General features: G+C 38.1%; 1 protein-coding gene across 6 annotated transcripts in view; it reads right to left on the bottom strand.

The window, feature by feature from the left end:
• Positions 1 to 11,577: 11,577 nt before the first annotated feature.
• Positions 11,578 to 22,730, bottom strand: part of TRPS1 (transcriptional repressor GATA binding 1) — a 240,334-nt gene continuing 229,181 nt past the window's right edge. For all 6 annotated transcript variants that reach the window (XM_032467862.1, XM_032467864.1, XM_032467865.1 and 3 more), the window contains 2 exons: positions 21,415 to 21,537; positions 11,578 to 18,384 (listed from right to left, as the gene is read on the bottom strand). In XM_032467862.1, coding sequence (XP_032323753.1) covers positions 17,323 to 18,384; positions 21,415 to 21,537 — 1,185 coding nt within the window. In that variant the 3' untranslated portion in view covers positions 11,578 to 17,322. The remainder of the gene's footprint in view (positions 18,385 to 21,414; positions 21,538 to 22,730) is intronic.

Raw genomic sequence — 22,730 nt, 5'->3', positions numbered from 1 at the left:
TATATTCAAAAGGAGACGTGGATAATAATATAAAGAACCTGCTTAATAGGGCCAAACCTCAGAGAACCATTTTTCTCTCCTGATTGAGTACTCTGTCATTTTAATGGGACAATCATAGTTTCACAAATCATTTAGTTAGGACGATTTCTGGGATAATTACCTTGTCAGTTAAATTTAAAAATATTGAAATTAAGGTTGAAGTTTGAAAATTATTCACAGCTTTTGCTTTCTCCTTGTTTTATAAAACCACCAATAATGTCCAGAAATACACGAACACTCTGATACTGTAAACCTGGGATCAAATGAAGTGTAATCAATTTTTCAGAGTTGTTAAAAAGACCCATGGAATGAGGCATATTTCAGCTGACTCCAGAGGCAGGGGCTTATTAAGATAATATAAAATGACTTCAACAGCTTTGCCAAAGTAAATTATTCAAAGAATTAGTAAAAATGATATCTTTAAAAAAAAAAGGACCTTTTTTGATTCTTATAGCATTAATACACATAAATACAAAGCGCTTGTAATTAATTACTGAGCTTTTTACAGCGAAACAAAGAGCAAGAAAGGATATGAAGCCCCTGAAGTTATCCTCCCTACAGCGGAGCAGCATGGCATCAAATCCCTTTCAGGGAGGGTCGAGGGCCGTACTGCTATGTACGGTAGCACCAGCCATAGGTGGTTGTTCAGTTTTAATAAAATAAAATAATCAGTTGCTCAGTCATCCTAGCCACCTTCCAGGTAGGAATGACTATCAGTATGATGTGAGGGAAAAGCGAGGCGTGTACCAGGAAGTCCAGCGGAGGGGAATTTTCTGCCTTCTGTTCGGAGAAGTCGTGCTAGAGATCATTCCTGATCTGAGTGATGAGAAAGATAGGCAAATAAATGTGGGACGGGCCCTCCTAGCAGAGGCAACATGGCGAGTAAGGACATAGACCCGAGAAGTCCTCGATGTGTTTGTGAAATGAGAACCTGTGTAGTTTCACCAGAGAGTAACACGCGATGAGCTGTCCAGATCGCTGGGGGCCAGGCATCAAAGGCTTGACAATGCAAATACTCTTGGCGTTTTCTTCTGTAAACAAAGCAGGAAGCACGAAGATTTTACATAGGTGGATAACAAGGTGAGTTTTGCATTTTATGGAGTTCACTTGGCAGCTGTGTGGAAGCCATATTCAGCTAGGAGACTATGGCCATGGCCACCACCCAGAAGAACAATGCCATCCGTGGTGGGGAGGTAGGGGCAGGGGGAGAGATGCGGAGAGTAGGTGCCAGACAAGAAAAGTGCTTAGTAGGTAAAATGAGCAGGGCTCGGTCAAAGATTGGACACGGAGGGGAAGAAAGGGGAGCTAGGTTGACTCCCAGGTCTTCATTATGTTGGTGTTATCCACTGACATCCCATTTATAGAATATACAGCTCCCATCGTACAGACACAAATACATGTTTTTCAACAAATCTGAATGTATTTTGGATTGAAAAAAACTAGGAAAAATTTTTCCTGGGGGGGAAGGTAACTAAGTAACTATACCCTCCCCCCAGAACAAGGAAATTATTGTGTTAAAATATGGCAAATAGCAAAAATCCCCCAGTGAATAAAGGTGAAATGCTGTCTAGAATGCATACTTTTGCCCTCAGTTTCTACCTATCTCCAGGCTGCCGAGGAGCTTCTGGGGGACATTTTGTTAAAAAGAGCATCCCCTATTGCCTCAAAAGAAAAAAAGTATATTCACAGAGCCCACTAGAGCACTGTTGTTATTCTGATGTAGCTCACCTGTAAGGTCTACAAATGTAAAAGTCGATAGATGCGAACTATTATGTATAAAATAAGCTACAATGATATATTGTACATCACAGGGAATATATGTGAATTTTATAACTATCTATGGAGCAGAGCCTTTAAAATTGTGAATCACTGTATTTTATACCTGTGACATATGTAATATTGTAATCAACTATACTTCAATTTTTTAAAAAAGAAACAAAAAGAGAAAAGAAAAAAAAAATAAGTTGAGAACAAACTCGGGTTTGGCAGTTTCCACGTGCACATTTTAAACGTAGATTGTCCCCCTGCGTTCTAAGTTCTTGCTTACATACAACCGATCTCTGACCCGCCATGATTTAATCAACAAGTATTTATTCAGTGACTATTATGTATGACACAGTTTCACTAGGCATTACACTGAAAAGACGAAAGTGATTCCAAAGACTTTTAATCCCCAAATACTCCACAAATGTTACTTTCTTTTTTGTTAAAACCTCTTTCCCTAGTAGGGATGTTCAGAGCCATTAACCAAATGATTCCACTTAATCTACAAAATGTTTATTGAATGCTCACTATTACTAGATAGGATGCTAAAAGCTAACAACAAGGAGAAATGAGCTCTGTCTGTTCTGATTAAGCAGCAAAGTCATTCTAATATATTTTTACCTCCTCTTCCCTTCCCTGCCCTCTTCTGGTAGATATAAAAATGTTTTCTGAAATAGACCCAAGGCAAGTAGTTGGAGAATAAATTGACTGTAATTAGCATCTGTAGCCTAAGTCCCTTATTTAAAAATAATGGCTGAAATAACAGAGATAGTTATAAACAATAGTGGGTATGAAAATTACTTTGTTGTGATTTCCTAAGAGAAATACTGAAAATATCCTCTGTCCAAAGGGGAATTTTCAGCACACTTTTGACGCTTTGGAAAAGAAGAAAGCTATAGTGACTCATAAAATAAACAGTGAGAGGAGATAAGTTCTCCTGAATTTTATTCTTCTGTGACATTTCCTCGAGTCATCACTCACCTCAAAACACAAAAAACACCTATTTGTGTTTTCCTATAAATATATTTTGAATACTCTATTTTTTAACTTTATAATATTTTTCCTTAATGGTAGGTTTTATCACATATCATAGGAATCTTGAGTAATCTCAGACTTAAATTATGGCGAATTTAATTTCAATTATAACTCTGGAAAAACCTACATTCATGTCGTTTTATATAACAGTAATTCATAACAATTCACAGGGAGAAAACTTATTTTCAGAAAGTATGTACTGTCGAAAGATATAAATGTTATAATTTTTTCCAATTTTTCTGTATTTTATTAAGAAAAAAATAACCAAATTTGGAAGTGGGGTAAAAATAACTGCTTTGCCTTTTCAAGGTCATACGAAGCATGATCGAAGTAAAAGTTTATTACCTTAAGATTTATCATCATTCTACTTACTCTCCAGGAAAGTATAACTAAATATCACTACTATTTTACATCTCTGTAAGGTTACCTTCTAGAAAATTGATCAGTCATAATTGTATTTTTGTCCAGAAGAGATGCCAATGATTTTTACCCAGTAATGAAGATAACCTAAAAAGTTTATGATGATTATTGCCAAATAGAACATGAACCGCATGCACCCAATTTGGCAATCTTATTTCAGCATTCTTTCTTTCCCAGTCTTTCATGTTCTTTTTCAAACCAGCTTTATCAAATTGCAGATTCCCTCTTTAATGTATTAGTTGAAACTTTTGCCTGTGCTCACTCTCCCTGTGAGGATTCTGTTTTTGTCCTTTGTTACATTTTAAAGTTACGTTTTGACAATCTTAAAGTTAAATAATGATCTGGTTATTTTATTTGTCACCAAACCCATTAGGATAGAACACTGTCCATGAGGATCCCGTCTGTAAAGATGTTGCCCATAACCAAGAGAATTTCTAAAAATGTTTGTGGATAAGGCCAAGTTGATTTAGTCATCGTGGAAAATGAAAGTTAACAGGAGCCAAGAAACAGCCGAGCTCAGTTCTTTGTATGAAAGGATCTACGCAGGAGCCCTGACGACCTTGCCGGGTTACCTGCTTTGTGAACTTTGCATATTGGTAAGTGGTAGATGGCTGATTATATGTAAACCGACCTGCCAAAATGCAAAGTATCACTGTGTATTTATTTTTATTTAAAAAACATAGTCAATAAACAAACATGCCATTAGAGAAAAAACACAGTTGAAAGAAGAAAAATAAAGAATCTCTTTGATGGCTGATTGGATACTAAACATTCATTATTAGTACCTCAAATTTGGGATATCATGGGAACTGTTTATGAAACATTTCCAAGAATTCCATGAAAATTGGGCCGAAAATAGAAGCTAGCACGTTAAAACAACTTTTAAGTTTGTAGCTAAAGGTTGTAGCTTTTTTGTTGTGGTGGTTATCTTTCATGTCTTCCTCCCAGACCAAAGAAATTTAAAACATAACTCAACATATCAATCCTTATAAAAATATTGATTTTTATTTCCTTGGTCCATCTTAAGATGACAATGGTGTGTGCCAATAAGCAGTACTCTTTTCTCTGGTGTTTATACCTTTCAGAAATATTTAAAATCTATATCTATGTAAAGAACATTCTATATCTGAATTTAACTATCAACAGAGATGCTTATTGGTGTTTGTCTTGAAAAGAACAATTCTTGTTAATTTTAAAACATTTTAGAGTTTGTTTTTGAGGTTAAAGTGGTTGGGGGCAGGAAGGTTAAAAAGAGGAAGTTTTAGTGGTTTCAGTACTGGAGTGCATGTGAGCACAGTCTGGGAAAGAGACGTTCGGGAGTGGGCCTTGTTAAAATGATATGTTTATTTTTAAATTTAATTAGTTGAAGTGAAAATATGCCTACTCAGAGTCTGTTAAGTTGTTAAGGCCGTTGACTTGAATCAAAGAAAATGCTCCTGGAAGTTGTGTTCACACCAAAGTGTAGTTTCGTGACATAAGGATTAAAATGGCAAAGAAAGCTCCGCATCATCGAAAAACCCAATGTCTTCAAAAACAAATGGCCATCCATTTCCTTCTGGATGTTCAGATGCTAGGAAGGTGACAGTGTGTGAGAGGAGAATAGATGGCCAAGGACACAAAGGTATCAAGGGAGAAAGGGTTTCCTGTGCTTTGGCCGTGAGCAGCTTCAACCAAAAATATCAAGGCCAGCTTAATGGTGGTCTTCAAATGTGAGGCTGTCTGGGAAACCAGGGCCAGCTGGCACCGAGTCAGAAAAAAAAAAAAAGATTTTCCACTGCATTTGAGAATACTGAACTCTCCCTCGCCATCCTCCGTCAGCCATGTGAGGGTATCAGGCAACCTACCCTGACTGCTTTCTGACGATGGTGAGGATTTGCCATTGCCTGTGGAGTGACAAGCCTCCGCCTGATGCCTGCACGCAGGAAGCATGATCGCTGGATTACAGAGCAAGGACAGCAGCTGCTGCCAAGGGAAACCTGTTGATAAAATAGCATGGGCTGATTGCTGGACTACAAGTTAAAGAGCAATTCATCGCAGGTCACACTAAACCGATTTCACCCTCTAAAACATCTCTGGGTCATCTACATTCACTTGATTTCAGTTTTCAAGTTCTGATTTTCACTCTATGAGATGCCTAAAGTGAGATACCATTCCTGAAGTGCTTTCTTAGAAGTGACACTGTTAGCAAATACCAAAACCTTTCCACTGAATATATTATTTCATTTTTAATAGTCATAGGGGGATCGTAGATGAGTTTCTCCTAAAATTTCAATAAAGTTTTATTAAGATGATGGGAAGACTTTTTTGTAAGGACATTAAAATAAACAATGAAATGAAATGCAACAACTAAAAGTTCAGAAAATACTCCCAAATGAGAAGATTTATAAATAAGCAACGTTAAAACTTGATTGTTACACAGGCAGACCTCCTTTTACTGCACTTTGCTTCATTGTGCTCGGCAGATATCATGTTTTTTTCTATAAATTGAAGGTTTGTGGCAACCCTGCCTTGAGCAAGTCTATTGGCACAATTTTTCCGACAACATTCTCTCACTTTGTGTCTCTGTGTCACATATTGGTAATTCTCGCGGTATTTCAAACTTTTTCATTACGCTTATATTTCTTCTGGTGATCTGTGATCAGTGATCTTTGATGTTATATTGCAAAAAGATCATGACCTGCTAAAGATTCAGATGATGCTTAGCGGTTTTTTTTTAGTAACAAAGTATTTTTTAAATTAAGGTACGTACCTTTTTTTTTTTAAGGCATTGTTATTATATACTTAGACTACAGGATAGTGTAAACATAACTTTTATATGCATTGAGAAACAAAAAAAAGTATGTGACAATTTATTGCAGTGCTTTATCATGGTGGTCTGAAGCCAAACCTGCCCTCTCTCTGAGGTATGCCTGCACATTTGTGGAAAAATCCGAAAAGTATGCACCGATTTCAACCCTCTTTTGTGTCTTTTACTGGTTTTGCACAGTTCTGAGCTTAGAATCAGTACTCAGCAAACATGCATTAATTCACTCAGAAAAAGCAATCACAGTCACAAGGAAAACTTAGTAAAAGCCTGTATTTAATGGGGGGATATATCTTTAGGAGTTTAGAAGATGATATTAAGGGAAACTAAGAATGTTACACTTCCTGTGGTGCTCCATATTCGCATAACCAAGGGAACACTGCCTTTTTAAAAACAGACTTAAGAAAATAAGAAATAATATTTTGAACTATCTAAACAAAATCAACACGTTGGGGAAGATTTTTTACAGAAACAATTTTTAAAGTGAGACTTTAAATACCGTCTTCAGTCAAGTGATAGGTTTCGGACTTTATCCATATAGCCAAATGCCATCGGGATGTAAGGAAACTATATTGGTGCATTTAATGTAGAAATTGTCTTGTTTCTGAATAGAGTGCTTTGGAGTTCTTACTAGAGTAATAAGTAGAACAGCAGTGCCACGAGAAAAACATTTCCTCAAGAAAATAGAGCGTTCGGGGACGTCACCATCACATCCACACATGTACCAGCATCTGTGTCTACATAGTCTGCCTGGCCAGCTGTGGACTATGAATTCAAACATTCGTTTCTTTTCTAAAGCATCCTCTCCACTGGGCACAAGATCCTATCTCCTTTCACCCACTCACCTATTAAAGAACATCACTGAGGCTATCTTCTCCTCCCTCCTGAAGGAGAATAAGGCCCTCCCTACTTAGCAAAGGAACATGTTTTTCTTTCTCGTATCCTAAAGTGCAACAAAACAGAACAACAACAACAAAAAACTTTCTACTGATTCCAACATCTTTGTTCAATCATCACCTTCTTTTGTCTGATCCCCTTTATAGCAAAGCTTCCCAAATTGTTTCTATACTCAGTTCTGCAAACCTCCCTTCCTGTTCTCCCTGAAGTTCACTCCATCAGGCTTTCACACTCATCTCTCCAAATGAAGCTGCTCTAGTCAATGTCACCTTTGCTCTGGGCCAGCTTCATGGGCAGGTAACCGGAGCAGCTGCCCAGGGCCTGGAGCTTCGTTTAACGCTCTGATGTCCCCATCCTGAAATTCTTACTTCTTGAACAAGGGGGCCCCAGAATGTCCAGTTTGCCCTGGGCCCCACACATGACCCAGCCCTGTCTGCTGATGCCCTTCGTGACGCTAAAGCTGGTAGCCAGTCCTCTGTGTTTGTTGTACTTAACCTCTCTTCCAAGGTCAATCACTCCCTCTTTCATGATGCATTTTTGTTTTCTTTGACTTCCAAGATAACCTTGGTTTTCCTTTAGCCTCACAGGCTCCTCCCTCTGTTTCTGTTGCTGACGTCTCCTGGCCCTGATTACAATCATTGGGCATCTTCTCTCCTCTAATTATTTACCCCCTATGTTATCTCGGCCAGTGTCATGATTACCACATGTTCTTTATGTGAGTGCTTATCCAACTCCCAACTTCCGACTCAAGGACCTAACAGTCCGCTTGACCTTTCTATTTGGATCTTAAACGTAGCTTGTCCTAAACTTAATTTCCTTTCTTCCACCCTCCAGACCTGCTCCATCAACTCTGTTCTTCCAGCAACTCAGACCAAAAATCTTAGAATTCTTGACTCTCCTCTTCTGCTCACACTCTCTTGCCAGGCAATCCAGTTAATTCTCCTTCCAAAATAGTCTCTGGAATTTTAACTCCTGTTTCACTCCTTACAACTCTTGCAGAGGTTACTCAGTTAGCTTCCAACCTGGTCTCCTGGCTTCTCTCCTTGCATGACTTATTCCATAAATACCTCCCATGATTTACTCCAGGCAGAGAAGAGAATAGTCCCATTACAACACAAATTGAGTAATGCTCCTCTGCTTAGAATACTAAAAGTTGTCCCCACTTCACACAGAATAAAAGCCACAATCCTCTAGGTGGCTCATAATGTCCTGTATGATCTGATTTCCTCCCAGCTCAGTGCTTTTGTCTCTGACTGAATTTCTAAATACTCCCCTCAGCTTACTCTGCCCCAGCCACGATGGCCTTCTGGCTCTTTCTCAACTTACCGGGTGTACGCTCTCTCCTCAGGGCCTTTGCACCAGCTCTTCACCACTCCGCCAGTCCCTCCTTTAAGTCTTGGCTCAAATGAGGGTTTTAACGTTGTTTAGCCAATTAAATATGGTGTCCATCCACTCACCTCCCTTTAATTCTGCTTTATTTTTTTTCTCCAGAGCATTTGTCACCTTCTAATATGAAATGTTATTTATATTTTAATGAAATATGTATTTCAATTTTAATATTTAAAATATTTTAATATTTGTTTACATTTTAATGAAACGTACATACACAATAAACATATTGTTTTGTGTGTCTCTCTCTCTCATAGAAACAGGAGTCCTGGTCTGTTTTCTTTCACTGATATGGTCCAAATGCCTGAAATAGTCCCTGGTACATAGTAAAGGCTCAATTAGTATCTGTTGAATGAACGCACGTAGCCTGGGTTGGTACTGCATGTCACCACCAACAAACAACAAAATAACAACAAGGATGATTTCACTAGAGGAAAAAAATCAAAGCAATTATAAAAAATAAAATGACAGAAAACCAACCATCATGATATCCTATTGAGCTTTGTAAACTCATTGGTGTATGTATGCTTTCCAGGATACATTGATTCCTTGGGTAATACATGCTATGTAGAAAGAAAGTATCTCATGAAACTGAAGCTCTGAAGAAAATACCTTTGCTTGCACATTACATCAACTTTGAACACTGACTCATGCATGAACGCGCTGAGGGCAGATGTCCGTTTCACCTACGAGAAGACATATGGGTGGATTCTGAGTTCGTAAATATTCCTGGGAATTTGCTTACAGTTTAGTGCTTATACAGTTTTAACTTGGAAATATACCTTCTATTTAGGGAAATAATTTAAACAATTTCTATTCTATCTTCCAATAACCCTTCCTCTCCCAGTCTCTATTGCTTACTTGAAGAAGGAAAGTTGGTATTTGTTAATTGTTGTTACTAGCAGGAAGTTGGGTGAATGGTTTGTTACTTCGTGTAAAATGTTTTATATAAAAACAATTCATCCTTGAGCAACTGGGTTAGGGGTGCTGACCCTCTGTGTAGTTGAAAATCCATGCATAATTTATAGTGGGCCCAACATATCCATGATTCCTCCATATTTAATGTTCTTTATCTGTAGATTCAACCAACTGTGGATCATGTAGGGCCGTAGTGTTACTATTAAAAGATGTTGGCATATACGTGGACCCACGCAGTTGAAATCCGTGTTGTTCAAGGGTCACCTGGGCTGCAACATTTATGCAAGGTGGCATTCAGAACTTACATCCTGAAGATACTGGAGAATGGTACTATAAAACTAACAAGATTTCATTATTAAGATTACTTATTTTTATTTGAAGAAATTTTTTAAATTACTCAAATGAGCAACTACACAAAACGTGAAAAAGCCTGCCCCACCCCATCTACTGTTATCCTTCACTTTTCTCATCTTTTTATTTTCACTCTACAGGATGACATGCAGAGGGAAGTAAGGACATCTAGGACATTACTGGACAGTAACTTGAGCAACTTTGAATATTTTTTGAGGTTTCTTTGCTCATACTAGTGTGTTTAAAAAAAAGAAAAAAATTATACTTGGGTTACAAGGATGGAGAACAAAAGTACAAAGTAACTAGCAGTGTGCTCAAGAAATAAGGCTTTTTTTTTCTCTTCTGGGCAAATGTTTTTCATCTTAAGCAAATTTGGCTGCGAAATAATCAGGCAGGTGCTGCCGCCACAGTGCTTTTGGGTTTCCTGGCAGAGCGGGTGATGCACTGGGACCCAAGACAAAACCCAGAGGAATCACTGCTAACCTCAGCCCTTTGCCCAATTTCCTCCCTACCAGTTACCAGAGTTCACCATTGTTCAAGCTCCAGGGGTCACACTCAGCCTGTTGAGGGGTGGAATTTATTCTGAATAAGTGTTTTGTTTGGCTTGCAGTATTTAAAAAATACAAATAAAAAAGGCAGTCACTGACATTGAAAATTAGATTTCATCTAAAATTCCCTTTGGCCAGTTTTTCTTGAAAACTGCAAATCTGGGAACATGAGGCAGCCTGGCAATATTCTTCAAGTTGAGGAAAGTCTACATTTATACAGCCCTGCAGCTCCCAGACTCTCCCTCAGCTGGCTTCATGCACTCATATGGACCACTTGCCTGCTCCCTTTGTGCACTGAGTTTCTGACCCTGGTTCTACCCTCCCAGAGATGGGAGAGGAAAAGGTGTGGGAGGGAAGTCAGAGTTACTCATTCGTCCCTTCCTTCGAACTATGGTAAAGATCTCATGAGCACACATTTCTCCTTGAATGGGATTCTGACAGTCCGGGGTGAGAACAAAGAGTACTCAAATTTATCTGCAAAGTTCTCCCCAAGAGAAGAATCAAATTCTGCATAAGGGAAGGAAATCATATGAAGTGCTATTACTAAGCTCTTATCTGGACAGTGTTGACTCCAGCTGTGAAACAAGCTCATTACCCTAGGATCAGCCCCTCAAAGTCTTTCGTCTCCTGTTTTCAAAACATGGGAGAAAAGAAAACACTTGAAAAAATAAGTAAAGGGTTTGTTAACTTGTGTTCACAAAATGAGAAGTAAAGATTGTGCAAGGAAGGTAGATACTAATTAATTTGAAATTTTCAGAACAAATCTTCCAAAGCCATGGGTTATTTACATGCTTTATGTCCTGTCCTTTTTGTGTTTTTCCTTCTGGTTAAAAACATTTTGGATGAGTCTTCTTTGCCTACTGGTTTTCTTCTGCCTCTTCCCTCTTTCCAAATCAACCTTCAGGAACCCTCTCTGATTAATTGCATTTTACACCAACAAACAAGGCATGTGATACATTAATATAAACTTCTTGAGATGATTTATCAGGATCTTCACATCATATTCATGTGTGCATACTGAATTGAATTCAAAATCAAACTTCAAAAGCAGGACTTTTTAACATATCATTAACATAATCATTACCCAATACTCAATACTTGATACTCAATAAATGTTTTGAAATAAACACAATTTTTATTGTTAATCTTCCTAAATAAACTAGTATAATCTTATTTTTTTTTTTACACAAAATCTATCAAGAAGAGATTGATTGTTTAAAGAAAAAAATAAAGCAAAGCAAAACAAGTTGAGAGAATCCAGGCTTTTTCAATCTTCGTCATATTTTTTGAAAACGGTGATTTGATTTCACTGTCTCAATTCATCAGAGCCTGCCTTTAAGTTACAAAAATCTGTCTTTCCTACTGTTACATGGATGAAAGTGAATCCATATAAACCATACCAACACCATCATGTATAACTGGTGGTAAAACTTTATTATTCAAGTTTAGATGTAACAGACATCTTTGCTGCCTGAAGATTGTTTGCATAAGAAATACACCAAGAACATGTTTGTGAGTAGAAATGAACATGCACTATGAAAACAAAATTAAATAAAACAAACAAAAAAAAATTCCATGTGTTGTAAGAACAGAACTATTATAGCCAACATTCTAATATTCAAATCAGGACTACAAATTGAATTTTTTCTTAGCAACATGAAATCATTCCGTATGAAAGACATTTTCTGCTGGTGAATATTGCTGTAAGTGAATTTTACATTGGCATTTTGAGATGTTTCCCGCCCCTGTCCCTCCCCCCACCCACAAATTATCCATGTTGTCAAATAGCCCACCCTAAGGAATTTGGCATTTCTTATTGGGATATTTGCCTTGTTGGTAGCCATTAAGAAACTATGGTTTTATTTATTGTAATAGTTTTGCCTCTTCATAGCCAACGCTACAGGCTGTCTAGTTATGATATTTACAGCTCGTCTTTAATAAAAATGACCCCAACCTTTCCTGGCCCTTGGGAACTGAGAGTTTAAATAAGTCCCTTGGCCCTATAATAATACTTGGCACTCCCATGGCGCCTTTTCACCAAGGATCTCAAAGTGCTTTACAAACAAGTACTACATTACCATTATTATTATTATTAATAATAATATTATTATTAATATATTTTTTCCATTTTACAGGTGAGGAACCTGAGGCACAAAAAGAGAAAAAAAAAAAGTGATTTGCTGCACGTCATATAATGAAAAGAGAACCGGGGGAGGGGGGTAAAAATCAGGATCCAGTTTTGGGACTCATGGGTCTTGAAGGACCATTTTCTCTGATGAAGGCTAAGTGTTATTTCCATGTAAAGTTACTCTTGCTTTTTCTCTGGCGTAGGACGGAGTGAAGCTTATATTTTATGTTTCCTCTCAAGAGAACAACACACAAGCCTACATTATCCAGTTTCCACACGTGGACCAATGCTGAAGTTCACATTTTCTTCATCCCTGACTTGACACACGTCAGCCCTAGCACCTTCCAGAGGTCCTAATTCTTGCAGACAACTGTGGATGTTTTCTAAACAACTGACCACTATCAGCAATACGGGAGTCCACTGTCTGTGACACAGTCATGGAAAACCAAAAGGAAGTGCTCTGCAAAGAAGTCATGCCTTCTGCCCTTGGCCAAGTCTTTCTTTGGGAAAATAACACAGCCCTTCAAAGTCCCGACGCATGTCTTTCCATCCTCTTCTCCTTTACAGCTGCCTGCTGAGAGAGTGCCACCTAGAAGTACCTACCTTTGGTTAGCATGTTTAGTCTCATATTCAGGTTGGACTGCAGTTCCCCCATTTTCTCCTGTGATCTAAGACAGTCAGCAAAGCCTTCGCCCACTTGCTCACCAAAGGTGCCTTGGGTATTTTTGCCACGGCCCTCAACCCAAAGACAAGGAGCTGTGAGCGCAAGTAAACTATAGGCGAAAGGCTGGCAAACGGCACAGAAGCTGACAGCCAGCTTCTTGACTTCATGCTTCTGCCACGGGATGTCAGCTCTTCCCCTCCAGAACTCTGTTAAAGTTCACCAACTCAACAGGCAGGCAGTCCAGAGGTCTCAAGACAGGTCACCTTGGGATGTTCTGCAGCCATGCAGCGGGAGGCTAGTCCTTATTTTAGTAGCAGGATTGATATTCTTCAATTCATTAAGAAAAATGTATATCCTCAGGCATTTTCAAAAATATACACATTTAGTATTTTTGGAGCTGTATTTGCATTGGATCATCATAGATTATGTGCACATGTGCAATCATCAACAATGTGCTACCACAGGCTTCAACAAAGAGCTGTTCAAGGTCATCCCTTTTGTCTCCTTCCCATTAATATTACCTTAGGAAAGAATCCCCATGCTTGTTTTCTAAAATCTACCCTCACTAAAAGAGAACAGCTTAGAAGAAAACATCACACTCTTAAAAGCTGATTTTTTTTTTTTAAAAAAAAGAACATCTCAATATGTCATGTAGAAAGAATGGGTACAGTCTTTTTGTTTTGAACTATGGAGTTTAGGTGTTTGCCGAGAGAGCTCCATCCTTTTCTCATCTACTTAGAGTCGTGCAGTGCCTCTCAGTCCACAGTCCTCCGAGGTGGGCTGGCTCTTTATGATTTTTCTGTCCCAAACAACGATATGAACATATGGGTGAGAGATGGAGAGAGAAAGAGTGAGAAGGAGCAGAATGAGAATGCGTGAGCTGGTCCTGGCCTAAAGTTTGATCCAAAGCCTGATTCAGAATACAGATGCGTACTTTAAAAAGACTTAAAGAGTTTTTTGGGGGGAGGGTATAGCTCAGTGGTAGAGCACATGCTTAGCATGCATGAGGTCCTGGGTTTAACCCCCAGTACCTTCATTAAAAAAAAAAAATAAACAAACAAAACTAATTACCTTCCCTCCCCCCAAAACCAAAAAGGACTTACAGTTTTTAAATGGCATACAATTTTAGTTGGCATATAGTTTTTATCATTGGGAAAGCCTTTTCCAAGAGCGGAAATTCCTAAGTAGTTTTGAACCCCCTCCCCGCCCCCCAAAAAAGGTTAAGTCCCTAAATAGCTCATTTAAAATGACAGTTTAAGACAACATGATCCAGAACTCTAAAACCCAATTAAAAATAAAGATAACCACCAATCATTTTTGTGATATATGTTGAGAGCTGGAACAAAGGCTCTCGTAAGTCAAAAATTCAGGGGTATTTTAGTGTTGTGTTAAATTTTCATCTTTTTTAATAGTCCAACTTTTTCTCCATCAAAATATGAAAGTAAAATAAATGAAAATAAAATCATCAATAACAAAGGAATACAGAATAAGATCGTGTCAATGCTATCTAAGAATATTCTACTGAAAGTAGACTGACCATAAATATTCCAAGAATAGTGATATGTATTTTCCAATGCTAACCATTACTACTTGTCTGTCTGAGAAAAAATAAAAAAATCAGATGAAAAAAAAAAAGACATACATGCCCAAAATGAATAACCTACTTGTTTCTAACACAGTGGAGAAACTTCTTATGGGGTATTTCTGCCCAAAAAAGTCATACCTAACATTGCCCTAGTTAACCAAACTCCGCGTATTTTCTGATTGGAGCAGTCCACATTGAATGTTGCTTGAGGATTGCCAAGGTGCACTTTGTTTCTAGTCCTTTTACTAAGAAAATTATTGTTTTGTTGTTTGGGAAATCTCCTCTTGTTTAGATCTTTAATTGCCACCTCTCCAATCTGCCTGTACACTTTGAGATACGTTCATCAAAATTCCTAAGAAATATCAGGTGCATCACATCATGCGAATGTCGAAGCCCCTCATTCCACCTCTGTCTCTCAGTTCTGTGAACATTAGAGCGACTTGACAGGTGAGATCAGAATAGGACCCTTTAAAAATGAAACTGAAGCAGAAGGCTTAGTCCTGACTTCTTTCTCTCTCTCTCTCTCCTTTTTTTTTTTTTTTCCCACATGAAAACGAAAATGCAAGAATGGAAATGACAACACAATATCAGAAAGACATGTTTAACTTCATTCACTACAACAGTCACAAACTGGTTGAACTCTACCTGCCATCCAACTTTAAGAAACGAAGACCTGGCACTGTGAAAAAGAAACAAAACCCAAACAAAACAAAACAGTACAAAGCAACTGCGAATTCATGTAAAAATGAAGTGCAAATGCGACTACTGAATGCAATAAAAACATGAGTGCTGCGGATTCCAGCAGCACTTATCAAAATCATTTCTGAAATGTTTCATCTGAAACATAGACAAAGCAATAAAAAGAGGATATATGTTTATCATCTTAAGCATAACAATGTGAATTAAGAGCTTAAAAATTAAAAAAAAAAAAGTACTTGGAATGAATAGTGCTACCCTTTTTTTCCTAAGTAGGCATAAAAATATTTTCATTTCCTTCTTGTTTTCCATACCATTATATCAAGAACTTTCATTTGTTTCATGTTACCGTTTACAACTTTAATGCACACACACACACACAAAGAGATATCTACCGCAATAGAAATAGTTGCTTCATTACCTTGTTTGCTACATTTGCAAATGTAAACAGCTAGGCAGAGCCAGAACTGACTCTAATGCATGATGGAATATCTTTGTTGCATACGTACACTGTAGAAAATAATTATTCAATATGTCAGGCACCATTATTTGAAATGTAATACATTAATATTTACTAGAAAAATAAGGTTTTTTTTTTTTTTTCCTATTTGTTCTCCCAACTTCTTTAATGAAATAAGTTAATCTGACAGTGCATCCAGTAGCTTGTAATATCTTCTACATCTCCGTGGCAAAAAATAAACTACTGGTTGGGACGATATAATGCAAATTATTAAAGTCAGTCCTTGTACATACATCCTTGTAGCAAGCATTGAGGCTCGACTAACAGCACCTTTAACCAATTATTTAATGTTCAGTTATTTAGCCCTATTTCCCTGAGCAGTTATGCTGAGGCTTTCCCTTCATGGATAGTTTTACAAAGCCTTGAGTATTAAAAGTACTATGAAGAACATACTTCTAAGAATCCTATTTAATGCTACTTAACTAAACCTGTATAAATCTAATGAAGGGGTTGACTGGTACATATACCAACTGTCAGTCTGTGGTAACGTAACCTTAGACGTTGCCTGACCACAAAGTTTGGAAATTATATATAAACCAAAGGAAAATAAATAAATACAGCAGGTTACCTTGTGGAGAAATATCATGCGTTCTAAGCCAATGAAGCCCATGGTCTGAATTTTTGTATCCATCTAGTCTTTTCAACTGAGGGGGTTCCTTTAGTTATGACGTGCCCAGTGAGATTAGTGACCGAGAGGAAGTTTAAAAAAACAAACCCAAACTGGTTCATCACATACAAGAAAGAAATACCTGGCTAACATACAATCACTACATAAGCACTGAGGAGGTTGTTTTTAAAAATGCATATATATTTGGACAAAATGAGCCTAAATGGCAAACAAAAGGACTATGTTGGAAAGGAGTACTTGAACATCTAAAGGACAAAAATATCAGAGAGGGTGTGCATGTGTATGTACAGGCAGGGCTGGCCAAAATCCTTGTGTCACCATCTGTCATTTTTTCCTGTTGCTCTCTCACCAAGCCTAACCACAGCTCACGTTTCTAGGTCTAAATCTGAAACACGGTCAATGAGAGGAGACTCATCGAAGAGGGCGCCATTTTCCTTTCACTGCCCTGGAGATGAGATTTCTCCTCGTCTGCCTTGGATTTCATGATACTTCTAAACTGAGGCAACAATTCATTGGTTTTTGAGCAGATGGGCCAACGGCCAGCCCAATACTGCTTTAATATCATAAGATGTAAACCCTTCCAAATTCTAGACAGCTTTGATCTCTCTCTTTACAAGCATAATAATTATAGTCTGGTGATACTTCTTACAGATGGTTTCCACAGTACACATTTGCCAAGATGGTTTTGACTTACTAGGTTCTAAAACATGACTATTTACCATCTTCCATTTATTTTTCTCACTGACCATTTGTCTCATTTTTTAATCTTGGTAACCTACTCATCAAAAGAAAGAATAATAAAAGATGGGGATTTCATGTTGGATAAGGCAGGCTCTATGAAGTATTTTTTTTTAATAGGTCTTCATAAGACATTACAAGCTATTGAATTCCCATCAAGAAAACCTATTTCTATTTAATTGTGCTAAGTGCTAAGGTTTTACTCTTTAGATTTTCCATTTTTTTCCGCTTGTGCATTGTTCCTATGCAGGCCCCTCTGGATATGAGTTGTGAAGTCATATTTGTCCGTGCAAAGATGCTGGCATATGCTGCACTGGAAAGGTCCACTGTCACCATGGCAACTCATATGCAAAGCATACATCACTTCATCCAGAAAGACAATGCCACAGTGCACACATTTTGTGGAAAGTTCATCTTGAGTACTTCTATCCACTTTCTCTGTTTTTACTACATTCAAGGGACCTTCATTTTTTACACTGGATGGTGCCTTCGTTTTCTCCTTGGAGGCACCGTTTGCAGTTGGCCCAGGTCTGGAATGCTTGATCGCCAAATCTAGAGGAATGTCATTGTCTGATCCGACAGCTGAAAAATGAGGAGGCAGGTTGAAGGTGGGATAAGGCACATAGTTTTGGCAAGGATTTGGTAGGCCAGGCACGTGACTCAAGTAGTGCGGATTGCCAGGAACGGAGAGCTTATATTTACTCCAGAACCGCAGCCAATCAGCTTCACTCTGGAAGTCATTATGTACAAAGGGAAGTCCAAACAGCGGGTACTGGTACTTTTCAATAGGGCTGCCTGGTGGCGAGTAGTTTGGGTGCTTCGCGGGTCTCATGTACTTTTCTATGGGACTGCCCCTCTCAGAACTCCCTTTCCCTTCAGACACGGAGGAACTGTTTCCCGGGTCTCCAGTACTTTCCTGAGGACTTTTTATCTGAATGTGCAAAGGTTGCATCCTTTTGTGAATATCCAGAGTTTGGCTGACCAGGACTGGCTGCTGAGCAGAATGGCTTTTAGTCAATGAACCCTGGGCTTCGTATTTACTCAGGCTGGGGAGCGGAATTTCCCTCTGGTGACCTTCATTTAAATGGTCTTCTGACCTCCTCTCTAAGGGGCTCCCATTGACTTGCTCCTCGCTGCCACCCCTCTGCTGTTTGTTGAGCTGCTCAGCCTGAAGTGCCTCTGGGTTAAGGCGCTTTCTTGTTCTTCTCCTAATAATCTGCTCACCGTTGTTTTGTTTAATGATGTTTAAAGGCCTGGGAGTCTGCAGAGAACACACACACAATACATAAAAGGAAAACATTCAAAAATACATTAAAACGCATTACCAATTCCGCGCAAATATAAACCATGCTGAAGTTCAAAGCAAAGATAGGCTTTACGTTAGAGATTTACTAAATCTCCTCCTTTTGCCCTAAGCAGGATCAGAGGAAGTAACCACAGCACACCATTTCACTCTAATGAAATCAGGCCCATCTTTACAGGGAGGACTGAAAAACTTTAATCTACTTGAAAACAGCTTTTCCAAACTCAATAGATTCTGGAATTGCATCATTTAGTGATAAAACTGTGTAGCAAGTTACTTGAAGAAATGTGACTTTTCTGAAATATTTCTCAACTTCTGAGTCATGCACTGGGATGTCAACATAGTAACTTGGGAGATGGGTTTTAGTGATGACTGTGGAAAAATTATACATTGCTGTTGACTGAGCTGTGTTCCCCACTCCCCCGTTCATAGGTTGAAGTGCTAACTCCTCAGTGTGAGTGTGGCTGAAGAGGAGGTCTTTAGGAGGTAAATAAGGTTAAATGAGGACACAGCATGAAGGCAGCCTTCCACAAGCCAGGAAGAGCACTCTCACCAGAACCCAACCATGCTGGTGCCCTAATCTCAGACTCCCGGCCTCTAGAACTGTGTGCTAATATATTTTTGTTGTTTCAGCCACTTAATTTATGGTATTTTGTTATGCCAACCCTAGCTAAGTAATACATTCTTCTAAATAATTGCAAGTGTGAATATATAATATTAAAGATCAGAGCAAAAATAATCCAAGACAAATTGACAGAATTTCAAGGAAAGATATCAGGTTATCAAAGCTGTATCAGAGAGAGGTTTTTTGTTTTGTTTTTGTTTTTTAATCTCTCACTTTTATTTCTCTTTCTTTAATTATGTGAGTATTCACTATGGAAGGCTTTAGTTGTTAACAGGTGAAACATTTGTTTTCTGTTGAAAATCTAATTTATCTGTGGCCTCGGTTCAAATATCCAATTTGTTACTCTACTCTGTACTTAAATCGAATGCTAACTTTCACTCAGCTTAAGTATGCTATTCAACTTCGACATTATATGATTGGTATTTATGTACATGTTCAACAGGTGTTTATATTCCATGACTAAAATCCGTAGATAAGACTGTAAAAAAAAAAAAAAAAAACTTTACTTGCAGTAAGAGCTCTAACTTTGATTTATAGAATTGAAAGAATAAGCTTAATAAATGAATGCATATTTATAGATTAAAAATGCAGGAGAATCATTAAATGAGCTAAAATCTGATGCTAAAAGATTACTGAAACCAGGAAATAATTTCTACACAAAATGTGAATATAAACAATACATCATTTGTGAATTGTACCTAGAAAGGATGAACCTGAATGCAAGAGTGTACTTTTTATCTGTTAGACATAATATAAATCCTTTTGGAATGTTTCTGTTTTCACAAAGATATTTTGAAGGAGAAAAGATAACACGCTTTTTATTGACAATCAAATTACTGGTTTCAGAAAAAAAATGCTATTTTCCCTTGGGTATGTTCATTTATTTTGTTCAGAATTTCAGGTATATAAAAAGCTCATATTCAGATTATAAAAATAGGCAGTATTTAATCTCTACCTTCTAAAGAAATCTGAAATTTGCATTCATACCTTTTTTAAACTTTCATAACTTTTGTGGCAGCCTTTGATGTGAAACGTGAGCATAACCTTTATGTATTTAAATTTATGACTTAAAAAAACCCTCAAAATTGAAAACATCTCCTCTCTGGAGAGATGAATATTAAAATAACTGTAAAAAAAGAGTTTAGTTTGTATCACAGTTGTTAAATTATCGTAACCTGGAAGAGCAGTAGTTTAGTTATTTCTTGGCCTTTGATTGGCCAGAGTTCAATTAAAATCATTGTCAGTACTTATTAAATGGAAGCTTACTGCTGTGCTTAAATGGTGAAGGTAAAAAAGTAAGGTGATGTTGATGGTGGTGGTGGGTGGGTGGGAATCCTGTCAGCTACATGCTAATAACTAAGGTTTTTACATTTTACCACCAATTAGTATTGTTAGCAGCCTGTATTTTTAAAAAGAGTGCTTCCAATGGTCCGTTTATGAGGACATTTTGTCTAAAATTGTATTCCCTGTAGCCATAATCTATTCATTGGCTTGTGCTTAGAGCGGCGGTAAAATGCCAAGCAAAATGAAAAAAGGTGGAGGGAAATAGAGTTCTGCTTACTCAATGGGGGATTCCGATTTTTAAAGGCAGCTCTTGTCAACAGATAAACTTTCTCAACTAAAAAATATTCTTCAGGAACTCAAACGCATTTGAAGATGGGTGATGTGCAAGTTTACATTTTATGATAGGATTCTAACTAAAATTTGGTTAGAAATAACTGGAGAGCCACAGAAAGAAGCCAGTTAGAGATCTTAAAACCCAAACACGTATGCACCTTACTCCACTCTGCTGGGTGCTTTCAAGCACTCGGATACCTCTGACTGAAAGCACTGGAGAGAGTCACCTGGCATCCTGGGTCCTAGCTTAGAACCACTCTCCTGAATGTGCCCAACTTCCAGTCCCCAAAGCAGCCAAGATGACCCTTGCAAATTCCAAAGATAAACTGGAAAATAAGCAATTTTTCCCTGTCCTATGTTTTACACCGAACATGGGAGAGTACACTTTAAACACACACACACACAACTTTTTAATATACTTTTGAACTTTTAAGGTTTCTCCTTTCTACCTAAGTTAATTTCACTGAATTCTGATAACCACTAGTTCAACTCTCTGTTATGGGAAGTTCCCAGAAATCAATCATTTTCCTCTTCTATATCAAAAGGAGCATAATGCATTACTAATGATCTCAAATGTTTCCCCCCATAACATCTAAGGCTTGTCCACCATAAATCACATGTGCACTCAAAGCGCCTGGATTAAACTCTGCAGGGGCAGGCACTGCAAGCCAGGGAATGGTACTTATCACGCCACAGACCAGGCTGCTTTATAAAGCTTTTCCTGAAACAGTCTAACAAGGTCTTACCGAGTGAAGCTTCTGGTAGAGGCCACACGCGTTGCATACATATCCGCCATTTGCATTCTTTCGCCAGAGAGAGGTCTTTGTGGTCAAGCAATTGGCACAAAAAACACCCGAGCCTCTGCGCCTCTGAAATGGGAAAAAAAAACATAAGGTCAGAGGTGAGTCACATGATCGGTGGAGTTAGACCAAATCAACCCAGGAGTTTTGTCTTTAGACTAGCAACAATGACAGTATAAAACCACACTGCCCATAATGAGGTCAGGTTCAATTGTGTTTAATAGGCACCACTGATTTTCATTATAATTAACCCTACAGTGATGGATGAGGTGTGTTCAGCACCAAAGGCTTTTCACAGAAACAGCTTTAACTTTTTGAACCTTGGGTTTTGTGCCTTTAATGATGGCTCCTAAATGCCGAACCCTAAAACATACCTTTTAAAAGTGTCAAAACAAAAGTCAAAAGACAGAGCCAGGCAATATGTTTAATATACTTTGGAAGAGGAGGGTACCTGTGTTTTAAAATACAGTCCAGCTTGGAATAAATGCAGCATGTAAACCATTTAGAGTTAAACCTGCTGTGTGTCTTTTTGGATGTCAGTCATGTAACGTAAGAGACCAGAAGACACTCAGTTCTAATTTTTGGTTTGCCGTTGTGAAGTCTGAAAGAACACACCCTCCGTCTCCCAAAGCTGAGAGGCACAGTGGGAACTTCTGCCAACCAGAAGTACAGTGTTACGAACGAGACTGCATACGAGGGGTCCGTGTCAGCCAGACAACACAGCCCCATCGATGGCTATTTATTTATTTTATTTGACTCAGACTTGAAGATCGCAAGTGTTTCTGAACACAAATTGATTTTAGTGGGCTGAATTCTGTAATCACCAGATTCAAAAATAACTCAAGAATATTTAGAAGTCGATCATTAGCACTGCTTGTTCCACTTCTGCTATCAAGTAATGATTCCATTAAACTTCTCATTGAAACAGAAGTCCGGCTGTGTCTGTAGGCGCAAAGACTAACAGGCAGGAAATGGAAGTCTCTTGTTGCAAAAAAAAAAAAAAAAAAAAAAAAAAAAAAGGCCAGCCCGAGCTGCAACTCTGTTCTCCTTTCGCTTCCTAGGAAGCAGAGCCTTTCATGACAAAATATGCATGTGAGATAAGGAGTGGAAAAAGTCTTGCTGGAACCCAATTTTGTTATAAATTTAAAATTACAAACACTATAAGTCAAAATTTCAGGGATTCATAAAATTTAGGCAATTTATTTAACTTGAGTCCATACTGTAGACGAGTGGTATCTCTGCCAAGAAAATACAATGGTTAT

This window comes from Camelus ferus, chromosome 25 (genome assembly GCF_009834535.1).
Source record: "Camelus ferus isolate YT-003-E chromosome 25, BCGSAC_Cfer_1.0, whole genome shotgun sequence".
In the NCBI taxonomy this organism is placed as follows: domain Eukaryota; kingdom Metazoa; phylum Chordata; class Mammalia; order Artiodactyla; family Camelidae; genus Camelus; species Camelus ferus.
The sequence above is the reverse complement of the archived record's forward strand: the minus strand, read 5'-3'. Positions and strand labels throughout refer to the sequence as shown.